Genomic DNA, 12010 nt, shown 5'->3' with positions numbered 1-12010 from the left:
TTGCCCGTGTGCGTGTATGTGCACCACCTGTGTGCCTGGTGCCCCTTGGAGGTCAGAAGAGGGTTATATCCCCAGGAATTAGAGTTAAGATGGTTCGGAGCCTCCATGTGGGTGCTAAGACCTGAACCTGGGTTCTCTAGAAGAGCAGCCAGCACTCAACCTCTGAGCCATCTCTTCAGCCCCAAGTCCATTTAATTAACCAGCTAGTAAATGGATTTAAAACGACTTACCTCATGGGGCCTGGGAAGCACTTAAAAACTTAATAAAAAGTATATGCTCAATTGTTTTTGCTTATGCTTTCTACTCCCTTTATTGTTAGACACAGTTTCTATTTCTTGTATATATAAAGTTGGTATTAAACGTACAGCCAGTGGACAAGAGCCTTAATGACTGCTATGGGTTGTCCCTTGCGGAATCCTGGACTAGGGGAATGTGGTTTGGTTTAAAGTGGCTTGGCCTGCAAACCTGTTTTTCTCACTGGGTTCAAAGCACCAATTAAGCAGGACCGACTGCTTGTCTGTGTCACCTGAGCACTCCGTAGAGCACCGGCCCAGGCAAAGGCCCCAAAGCTGGGCCACATGTGGTGATCTGTCTTAGTCATTCTGGGTCAAGGAAGCAGGCCCAGAAAAAAATAAAATCCCGGTCACTCAGTTCCTTCTTGCTCCATCAAAGCTTCAAGTGTTCCTTCCAAATGACAGAGAAGAAATGGGCCTGCCGGAGATTACCCGCAGGGATGCTGAAGTCCTGCCTTGGGTGACCATTTCTCTGACACCTCAGGGGCTCTGCCATTGGCTTCCCAATGCTGTTCACTGGATTTGCATGGAGGAGGCCAAATCCTCCCCAGGTTCCTGCCCGGTTGTCTGCAGAACAGCAGATACTAGATGATAATGTATTCTGACCAGTGAGGCCATTTTCCTTTCAATTCCTTCCTCCTGAGACATTAGCCTTGGCACGCAAGAGCTGTGCAAAGGATTTGGGAAGGAAGGAGCAAGTGATGAATAAGAAAACAAGGGGTCGGGGCTGGAGAGATGGCTCAGAGGTTAAGAGCATTGCCTGCTCTTCCAAAGGTCCTGAGTTCAATTCCCAGCAACCACATGGTGGCTCACAACCATCTGTAATGAGGTCTGGTGCCCTCTTCTGGCCTGCAGACATACATACAGACAGAATATTGTATATATAATAAATCAATAAATATTTTTAAAAAAAAGAAAACAAGGGGTCTATCCTTGGAATACACAACAGCATGTGGACACATGACTTGACACGTGATTTCAGGTTTGTGGGTACCTGAGGCTCCAGGGAAACTCCAGGAACAGGAACATACTGAGTTCTTGAGCTTAGTGGCTATTTGTCCCAGCTGGGACCTCTCCCTGCAGTCTGCCCTCTGGCAGGGTGAGACACGGAAGACCCAGGAGTATGTACGAATGTCAACTGCCCTAACATAGCACCAGGTTGTGAGACTCTCTTCCCTGAGGGTTCCCCGCACCTAGGTCATCATGTTCACGATTACAGGAGGGGCTCAGGACAAGGGTGTATGTTGAGGGACAGATGAGGGCCAGTCTCACTGCTGAAGAGGAAAGCAGATGGCCTTCTATTTAGGTGATAAATTCCTTAGTGCCTTGAAGAGACCGGAATGCTCTCACCTCATCCGGGTTTATATTTGAAACTTACTGCTTCATAGGGACTAGATGGCACAAGCCTAACATGCCCACTTCCTTTCAGGGAAGCTCTGGGTACCAGGAAACCCATTCCAGAGAGGTGTCACGGATCCCTCTCATCCCCTCCTTTCCACTTAGTGCTCAAACTCAGGTGAAGGTTGCAAATTCAGGATTTTGGTTAGGGGTTGCAGGTAAGGGAAAGAAGGACAAGGGAGAGCCAGATCCCAGCCTGCCCAAGTGCCTCAGCCCCAGCTAGACTTGAGCCTCAGGCCTGATATTCTACACAAGGCCACAAAACATCCATCACTAGCTCCTACACACTCTCTTCCTATTCCCTAGGTGTTGGTAAAAAGCAGACAAGGGTAATAATACACGACCGACTGTTCTTGACCCAGACCAGCCCCCACGCCACACATATATACATACACATAGAGACCTAGGGCCTCTCTAAAGAAGCAATAGATTTATTTCTTGAACTGTACTCCTAGGGAGATGGATGGTGCCACCATATGCCCTCTGTCCTTGCTAGGGGACCTGGAGGTGACACAGTCCAGCCATAGAGGGATCAGCCTTCCCCACCCACAGATTAATGCCAGGGAGTCAGATAGTTGGCACGACTGTAGAGAGAAAGAGGAGTGAAATGGGAACTCCGGGGTGCTCTCAAGAAAAAACAAGCTTTTCTTCCCACGCTCCACCACCACCCCAAAGCCCACCTCTCTGTCCTCAGGGATCTAAAAATAGTTTCCATCTCAATAGCCCTCTATTTCCTGTCGTATCTTTTTGACTAGCTTCTTCATCTCGAATCTACCTCATAATATTTCCCAATGACTCCTCAACGTCAACTGCTTCATGGCTTTTCAGTCATGTATGAACCTACTCTAGTGTCACACAGTAACAACACCCAAAGTTTTCCTCCGTGTGAGCTGGGGAAGGCAGTTTTCGGGAACAGGAAAGGGCACTCCGGATGCTACAAGCTACAAGAGGTGAAGCGGAGTGTGTGCTGTAGGGAGAGACAGAGTGCATGGTTGTGCCAGTGTGTGTGTGTGTGTGTGTGTGTGTGTGTGTGTGTGTGTAGGAGATGGGGTCGCATTACGGAGTCTGCCGCACAGGGCGTGGCTGGAGAGATGAGTTTCTCAGCACTTCCACTTAGTACCTAGCCTTTAACTAAAGGTGACCCTGCTGGGGACGCTATCACGCAGCAGGAAGCAGATGGCAGTTCCTTCCTTCTCCATCCTCCCAGGCCCTCTCCTTCCGACCTCCACCGGGCCAATCCTGGTGAGAAATGCACCCCTAGCCCGGGCCCACTAAGCGGTAGGTTGATAGCTGGCTGAGCATCTTCAAGTCCCCCTTCCCAGGGGGCGTGGCAGACTGCGGCCAGGGCGGGGCCATTCACTACCTGTAGTGGGAGCCAAAGCGTCGGAATGCGTTCCTGAGAAAGAACCGAGAAAAACCCTGCTGAACACGGCTCCCAGAGCTTGGAGGTACCAGGCACCCGCCGACAGGTGCCGGTTCGGTAGGAATTCAGTATCTGTCCTACAGTAACAATCCCCACTTCCCAGCTCGGGGATCGGGGTCCCGTAGGGGTCCGGCGTGGTGTCACTTACAGCGAGTCGAAAGGCATGGGCTTCTGTCCATAGCGGTCCAGGCTGGGGTTCTGGTTGAGGCAGTACTGGGGCAGGCCACAGGAATGGGGATCTGTAAGCCCTCAGGGCGCGGACCCCAGCAGCCGCTTCCCTCCCAAGCACCCGGGTCGGGTCTACGTGCATCTTTCCTTACCCGCCAGTTCTGGGTCACGTCAGGCTTCAAGTACCGCACCGCGTAGCCACTGAAACGCTCCACTGTGAAAAGAACCCACCTTGGGGACCTAGATCCGAACAAACCTGGCCCGCCCTCATTTAAGCTCCTCCCCGCCGGAGCCCTGCTTAGCTCTCAGGCCCAGCCCCAGTGGCTTCCCTGACCTGGAGTTGTCCCAGCCGCTCTCCAACCCCAACCTGGTCCCTGTGCTTGCCTTGCTGGTCCTTGGGCCCATGGTCCTTATTCCTTCATTCCTTGCTTTAGAATGTCATCAACCTGCGGGAGATCTCCCCCTCTCTAGGGAGCCCTTTGTGAATGGTAGACTGACCCCTCTTGTTGATGCAAGGTAGCTTGAACTCCCCGGACCTGGACACGAATTTAGACCAGTCTTCAATGGCACGCGTGTAGCAGGGCCAGTCGACCCGGTTGATGCCTGGTGCGATGGGCACCATTTTTCCTTCGCGGTACTTATGACAGAGCTTCTGGCCGGTCCCTGTTAAGTCCTACAGAACGATGGATCATTATGGCAGATGCAAGATCCTGGGGGCTTCCTGAGCTAACATTAGGCCCATTGGACTGGGGGAGGGGAGATACAGTAAACCAGGGCCTGGATTGCATGGGGGTGAAGTCCCTGGTAGGCGGCTGGGCATATGCTCAGGAAGTAGAGCCCTGGACCAGAAGTGCCTAGGCATCAGTACAGACTGGTGCCGCTGAGCCCATCCATGGCTGAGGACAAAGTACACTCACCAGGCATTGCAGGGGTTTGTTGGGGACTCCCAGGAGTGTGAAGTGGGCCTTGTTAAAGTCATCTGTTGAAAGATGATAAAGGTGTCCCTTTCAGGAGCTCTTACAGGTCCACCCTAGAGGCTTGACCCACACTAGGCACCTTATGAGAGAAAAAAATGTCCCACCTATCAGGAGGCAAAGACAGACTCTCTGGGAGTTCAAGGTCAACCTGATCTACACCTCAAGTTCTAGGCCAACCAAGATTACATAGTGAGATTCTGTCTCAAAGAAAAAAAGTTAGGGTTTTTTTTTGGGGGGGGGGGAATTCGAGACAGGGTTTCTCTGTAGCTTTGGAGCCTGTCTGGAACTAGCTCTTGTAGACCAGGCTGGTCTCGAACTCACAAAGATCCGCCTGCCTCTGCCTCCCAAGTGCTGGGAAACATGGATAAATGGCTTGGTTAAGTAGTTCATACACAAATACTAGAAATTCATTTGACTTCATGGTCCCTAAACACATAAAAAGACACCCTGTTTTTATAAGATGAATGTACATTTAATTTACATTAATATTTCAATTTCCTCCACTTATTAGGCCAGACTGGGAACAATGCAAATGTTGTATAGCTTTAAAAAAAATAGGCCCCTCAGGGGCTGGAGAGATGGCTCAGAAGTTAAGAGCACTGACTGCTCTTCTAGAGTACCAGGGTTCAATTCCCAGCACCCATATGGGAGCTTACAACTGTCTGTAACACCAGGATCCAGCACCCTCACACAAATATATACAGGCTAAAACGCCAATAAAATAATTAAAAAAAAAAGAAATAGGCCCCTCAGCATATATTTACTGGAGGCTGTGTGAATTGATTAGAGCCTACAGACAGCAGTCCAGGAAAATTTAAAATAAAAAGAATTGCAAATATGCACACATCCTTTGCCTCCACAAATGATGTCAAAAGAAGGGGATCCATTTTCATGTTTGTAACAGCAAAAGAACGTAAGCATTGGTCATTAAACTAAATAAACCCAATCATACCTGCGCCAGGGAACTGTGGAGAGTAATCTGAGTCAGGTCTGGTGGTACATACCTGCAATTCTAGCACTTGAAGAAGGATTGTGGGTCTGAGATCGGTGTGGGCTATCTCATGAGACTTGGTCTCAAAAATCTAAGGGCTAGAGTATACCTCAATGGTAAAGAACTTGCCTAGCTTGTGTAGACCCTGTCTTCAATCCCCAGAAGAACAACAAAAAGTATTCATTTGAGTTCATGTAGGTCTAGGATCTTTAAGTCTTGAGACTGTAATGGTCCATCCTGTTCCTTTAAGAGACAAACCCTGCCCACTCCCACCCTCCACCACTGAGGCCAGAAGATCTCCCTTCTTTCCTGCAGCCCGGGCTCTCTTCTTTTCCATCTCTCTCCCAAAGAGGTAGCTGCTGCTGTGGCTCCTCTCCTCCCCATCTCTCTTTCTCCCCTTACTCTCTTTCCCCCTCCATAAGCCACTAAATAAATATCCAACCTCACTCTGCATGGCGTACCTATTAGTCTTGGTCCCTCACCTGCCACTCAGGGGCTCCCTGCTGCCTGCTGCAGCCACTTGGGGACCTGCAACATTTTACTTTTACCATTACAGAGACTATTGCAGACCAAGAAGAGCTGACACTCAGGTCACCACTTTAACCAAATCGCCAAAGGTAGCAACATAAACAATGAAGAATTTAGTGACCTTCTTATATTGTCAGGTCACCTATGAAATGCTGAAGGTGGATAATCAAGCCTGTAGATCCATCTTTCATGTAACAAATTAAAGAATACCCTGGAAACAATTGCTGAAACTCACCGTGGAGGATTGTCTACAATGCTGTTGTTTTGACTCCCTTAAAAAGTCAATAATAGTCTGGCAGTGGTGGCGCATGTCTTTAATCTCAGCACTTCAGAAGCAGAAGCAGGCGAATCTTTGTGAGTTCAAGGCCAGCCTGGTCTGCAGAGTGAGTTTCAGGACAGCCAGGGCTGCACAGAGAAACTCTGTCTTGAAGAACAAAATGAAACAAAACACAACAGGACAACATCCTTCTCCAGGGCCTGGTTGGATAGACAGAACTAGAAAAGATCATGTTGAATAAAGTAACCAAGACCCAGGAAGATAAATGTTATAATTCTCTCTCATCTGAGATTTCTAGTCTGAAGTCTTTGGATGTGAGTGCATACATAACCTGGAGTAACTGCAGAAACCAGGAAAATAAAAAGAGAACACAGGTGGAAGGAAATAGCAGAGTACAAGTGATGTGAAGGAGGAAGTGGGAAAAATCAGGGACATTAGTTAGGGAAGAGAGATAAATAGGGAAAGAGAAGGGAAGGAATAACATAATAAGGATATCATACTATTATTTAACTACATAAAAATACCTAGAATACAATACACACATATTTTAAATGAAAATTTCCATCTGGGCTGACAATGCCCCTTCCAAGTGCCATAGACCACCTTAAAAAAGCAAAACAAATAAGCAAACAAAACTAACACTGGGCATAAGAAGCTCTCTTCTGAATTCCTGGTCAAGGTTATCCAAGAGACTCCCAAAACATTATACATTATTGGTGTTTCACTTGGTTGCCTCCCAGCGGTGGCTATGGCTAAAGATTCTGTGCACTTTGACCAGGATCCAGAGCACCCAAGTTGGATCTGCCCCAAAAGCCTCTTCTCTGAGGACTAGCTCTTGTGGTCCCTTCTGGTAAACTTTACAAAGGAGGAAAGCCCCACCCAGCTATGATACTATGAACCAGGACAATGGCCAGCATGCCATGATAACCCTAAGGGTGTAATAGTAACAATAGTAACAATAGTAGCAATAGTAGCAAGCATAACTTGGCAGTGACCATCAGCTCTCTAATTAGGCTTAAGACCTACTCGACAAGAGGGAGGTCATGCCTGGGTGGAAACCTAACCAACTACTTGGGGTTAGAGAAGTCATTGATCTTGGAGAACCCACACCTGCCACTTTGCTAAACCAGCATAATCCCTTAGTGGTAAATATTCATCCTTATATCCAAGGTAAATGCAATTTTCCTCCTCTCATCGAGGAAACTTTTCTTTGTAGTAGATGGAGACTGTTGCTAGAGGCTGCTCATTGGTTCCTGGATGCCTAGACCAGAAATAATCACTCAGAAACTATATTAATTAAATCATGGCTTGGCCAATCACTTAAGTGTATTGCTAGCTAGTTTTTATACCTTAAATTAACCCATTTCCATCATCTTATATTTTACCACAAGGTTCGTGGTTTACTGGCAAGGTTCCAGTGTGTCTGTCTCCTGTGGTGGCTACATGGCGTCCCCTTGACTCCGCCTACTTTCTCCCAGCATTCAATTTAGTTTCCCCCCGCCCATCTCTATTCTGCCCTATCACAGGCCAGAGTAGCTTCTTTATTCATTAATCAATAAAATCAACACATATACAGGAGACCATTACAGAAAACCACAGTTGATCAAAATGGGGACTTGCAGTGTCTTGTTCCAAGTGATACGTCTATAATACAACTCTTGCAAGGCTCAGGAATCATCCTGGAAGAGGGAGCAGAAAGAGCCAGAAGAGCAGGCATTTTGCTGTGAGATTATATCTCCTAGAAATGTCAGTGAAGCTACACCTGTGAAATCTCACTAACATGGCTGCACATATATGACCTGAACAAGGATGGCACCAATTGACACCTAACATGGAAGCAGGGAAGGTCACAAAGTCTCAAGCATAGACAAAGAACTACAGCAGTATCTAAGGAGGGCAGAGAGTGGGAGAAATAGTCTTTCCCAGGGAAGAGCGCACCAATCAGCTTTCTGATACCAAATAGTCAGGCCTGAAAACACACATACATTATACAGACTGAGCATGTTATATTTGGGACTATGTACATATGTATGCATGTATGTATGTATGTGACGGCAAGTAAAGAAAAGGAGGCATGATTTTTGAGGGAGACCCCAGGGAAGTATATAGGAGGTTTTGGAGAGAAGAAAGTGAAGGGTGGGGGGCCATGATTTAATCTTAATATTAAATACAAAAAAATTATAATAAAAATCCAATAGTCCAAGGAAAAAATATAAATGATGGAAAATCATTTTAGGCTGAGGCTAAAGACTTACCTGATGCATAACCCTCAGTTCAACCCCATTCCCATTTTAAACTATAATATACGTATTTGTAGACTCCAGGGGAGATTTTAAGGGTGCTGGTTAAGGGCTATTGTGGAATTATTGTTAACTTTCCCAGGTATGATCATGGTATCATGTCATGAAGGGGGCTGGGAACCAACTCCCTGGCAAAATTTGGCATGCACATTTGTGTGTGTGAATGTGAGAGAAAGAGGGAGAAAAGAGAGAGAAAGGAAAAGAGGAGGAGGGAGAAGAAAGGAGAATACAGGAGAGAAAACAGAGAGAGTGAGAGAGAGAGAAATGGAGAAAAGAAAGCAAGAGATAGCGTATGAATACAAACTGCAACCGACCTCGGGCGGGCAGAGGGAAAGGAGCTCAGAACACTGCCGTTTCAACATTTTTCTGTTTGAAAAATCTTATAAAGTCAGGGAACAAAAGACTTTCTGTATCGAGTGTGGTGGTGTAGACCGCCAATCCCTGCTGAAATGGAGGTTGAACAAGGACAGCTTGAGTTCAGGAGTTCAAGGTCCGCCAGGACAGCGTACAAGTCACAGCCTCAAAGACTGGAGGCACAAGGGAGATAGCTCAGTTAGTAAGGTGCTTGCTATATAAACATGAGGACCCAAGGTCTGGTCCCGGCACACTCATGAAAAACTGAGTGTGGTGGGGGACACTTGTCATCCTAGTGTGCAGAGAGGACAGGAGGATCCCAACATTTGCTGGTCAGCCAGTCCAGCCTAGCTGATGAACCCCAGTCTCAAACCCACGGTGAACAGCAAACCAAGGAACGACGCCCAAGGCTTTTCCTCTGACCTCTTTGTGCGCACGCAGCTTAAGCCCTCCTCATCCGCATGACAGGCCAGTAAGAAGATCAGGTTTGGGGCTACAGATCTGAGACAGGAGGAGCAGAGTGTAAGGCCAGCCTGGGCTACGTGTTGCGATGCAGTGGGGATGTTGCCTTCAAATTTCCAAGCCGAAGAAACCTTATTTTGTTAAGACCTAAAGGAAGTAAAAGAACACCGCCTCCCACAACAGCAGCAGCAGGGTTCTCTGCTCATCAGTCGTGCAGTAGCAGGTAACCCGCCCTTCACCCTTAGTTCACGCTGCCTCACAAAGCCCCGGGAGTGGGGAGGCAGGCTCTGTACCGGTCCCCATTTTTCTGCTCGGGAAGTAGTGGGTGGATCTTGGAGGAACCTTCTGGAAGGGAGTAGAAAGCTGGACTAGCCTCCATCATTTTTTCATCTACCACTTGCCCCCAGCCGTTTCCTCCAAGATCCCCATCTTGCGAGCCACCCTTGCTCCAAAGGCAAACAGGAGACCCTTGAGCTGCTGGTGGCGACGTGGCCTGACCTTTGGAGCAGTAGGTGGAAGATTGGGAGTGCTCATCCGATAGGCAGCCCTTGACAGTGTCCATGTCCATGCGCCGCAGCGTGGGCAGGGCTGGGTGGTAGAGCTGGTGCTTCACACCGGCGAGTGGGTTGCGCACGCGCTCCAGCGGGAGGAGGATGGCTGGGGAAGCATATACATGGGCAGAGCCATCTTCCCAGGGCACCACATCGATGATTTGGGCCATTGCTGGGGAGCAGAGGGGTTGAGTTAGACGTCCTTACATATAGGCACACGTTCTTGGTCTACAGGTTGATTTAAGTTTTTGTCAAGCATTTATTGCGAATCTTCTGTAGGCCCAGTGATTTTTCAGGAACTCCACTTGGGTGGCAGGGATATACAAAAAACAGATATCGCGCGCGCGCACGCGCGCGCGCGCGCACACACACACACACACACTGCACCCAGGGCTATATGAAGGAAGTCAGCACAGTGGGGGGGGGGGGGGCTGAGAGGCCTGAAGTTGGGGCACTCCAGGAACTGTCTGAGATTTAAATATTGAACAGTATGTCTTGTGACACTAGGTAGCCAACTCTGGATTTGCCTTGGTTATATCTAGCATTTGCCCCAAATGGTACAGATAACGAGACTTTTTTTTGTTTTTGTTTTGTTTTGTTATTTTTTGAGACAGGGTTTCTCTGTAGCTTTGAAACCTGTCCTGGAACTTGCTCTGTAGACCAGGCTGGCCTCAAACTTACGGAGATCCGCCTGCCTCTGCCTCCCGAGTGCTGGGATTAAAGGCTTGTCCACCACCGCCCAGCTGAGACTGTTTTTAAAGGGGGAGAAATACGGCAGATCAGAATTAGAAAAAGATGGGTGGTTACCTAGTGCCTCTCTTTTAAAAAGCAGATATGCCCTGGAGGCCCCCTTTTAGTCTTTTGCACCTTAGTGAGAATTTGTTGACTCTACTTCCTGACCCCCAAGTTAGAGGTGAAAAATGGAGATGGGGGCTAGGTAGGAAGGAGGGGAGAAGAACTTGACCATGGAGGACCAGGAAGGCGAGAAAGTATGGGAAGCTGTCTCAGAGACGCCAGCACATGAGGACAGACAGGATGGTAGAACAGAAAGGAAGGAAGAGAGCTCCCTGCTGCCGTGGACCCACACCCACTACCTCGTCTGCAGGGCACGGACCAGATGCACAGGCAGAAGAACCTTCTCTTCTGCTGCTCAGGGAGCAGAGGAAGGGAGGAGGGTGGGCCTCATGGGCAGCTGCAGGATAAGGAGACAATGCCCAACCGCAGCCTGATTGTGAGGGCACAGCTCCCAGGTAACCCTGGCAACACAGGCTGCCAGAGATCCCTTTCCCTGAAAGCTTGGGGATCTCCATGGCTGCTTCACAAGCCAAGCATCTTGGGATGCCAGAACTGGGGCTCTATGAAGGTGACCTGGCCACACAAGGGCAAGCATAGCTGCTGGGCCCACTCAAGACTGTGCTATTGTGTTTGCTCGTTCAAAGAGCTATCGTCATCTGAGAGGAGGGAACCCTAACTGAGAGAATGCCTTCATAAGATTGGGCTGTAGGCTAGCCTATAGAGCATTTTCTTAATTAGTGATTGATGGGGGAGGGCCCAGCCCATGGTGGGTGGTGCTGTCCCTGGGTTGGTGATCCTGGGTTCTATAAGGAAGGAGGCTGAGCAAGCCATGGAGAGCAAGCCAGTAAGCAGAACCCCTCCGTGGCCTCTGCATCAGCTCCTGCCTCCAGGTTTCTGCCCTGTTTGCGTTCCTATCCTGGTTTCCTTCAATGATAAACAGGGATTTGGAAATATAAGCCAAGTAAACACTTTACAAGTTGCTGTGGTCTTGGTGTTTCATCACAGTAATCGTAGCCCTAAATAGGACAGCGACACTAGTTACTACTGCCTCTCTCTGGCCCCAAGAGCACTATTTGTTTTAGGCAGGGACCCTAGACTCTGCAACAGGGCTGCTTGGGAGCCTGGAGGACCCCTGATCCCCATGAATCTCAGGGAAGGGGATGTCAAGCTGCCTTTGGTCTTTGGGGGGTGAAGATTAGCCAGGCTCCAGGGTCAGGGCAGGGATCAGGAAGAGTGGTGGCCTCAGCAGGCTAGGGATTAGCAGGTGATACTTCACCCCACCCCCACCCCACTCCACCTCACTACCTGGGGAGCTGCAGCCTCCTTTCCCCCAGGAAAGCCAGGCTGTGGGTATCCTCCCCACAGCTTGATGCTCTGGGTTTAGAACAAGACATCCCGAGGTTTGCAATCCTGGGGCTGCCTATTCTTTTGCGTATATTAGCATATGATCTGCATACACTTATAGGAGCGCTAAACCTGCCATTCAGTATCTC

General features: G+C 48.7%; 1 protein-coding gene across 1 annotated transcript; it reads right to left on the bottom strand.

Annotated features, from left to right (window-relative positions):
• Window positions 1-2244: 2244 nt before the first annotated feature.
• Spmip8 (sperm microtubule inner protein 8) lies at window positions 2245-9892 on the bottom strand. Its single transcript, XM_075976995.1, has 7 exons — window positions 9670-9892; window positions 4200-4261; window positions 3781-3955; window positions 3435-3496; window positions 3263-3327; window positions 3055-3087; window positions 2245-2275 (listed from the first exon to the last, which is right to left on the bottom strand). The coding sequence occupies exons 1-7, from the start codon at window positions 9890-9892 to the stop codon at window positions 2245-2247; spliced, it is 651 nt and encodes a 216-aa protein (XP_075833110.1).
• Between the last annotated feature and the right edge of the window lie 2118 nt (window positions 9893-12010).

Source organism: Microtus pennsylvanicus, chromosome 6 (assembly GCF_037038515.1).
Source record: "Microtus pennsylvanicus isolate mMicPen1 chromosome 6, mMicPen1.hap1, whole genome shotgun sequence".
Lineage (NCBI taxonomy): Eukaryota > Metazoa > Chordata > Mammalia > Rodentia > Cricetidae > Microtus > Microtus pennsylvanicus.
This window is presented reverse-complemented; position numbering and strand designations above follow the sequence as displayed.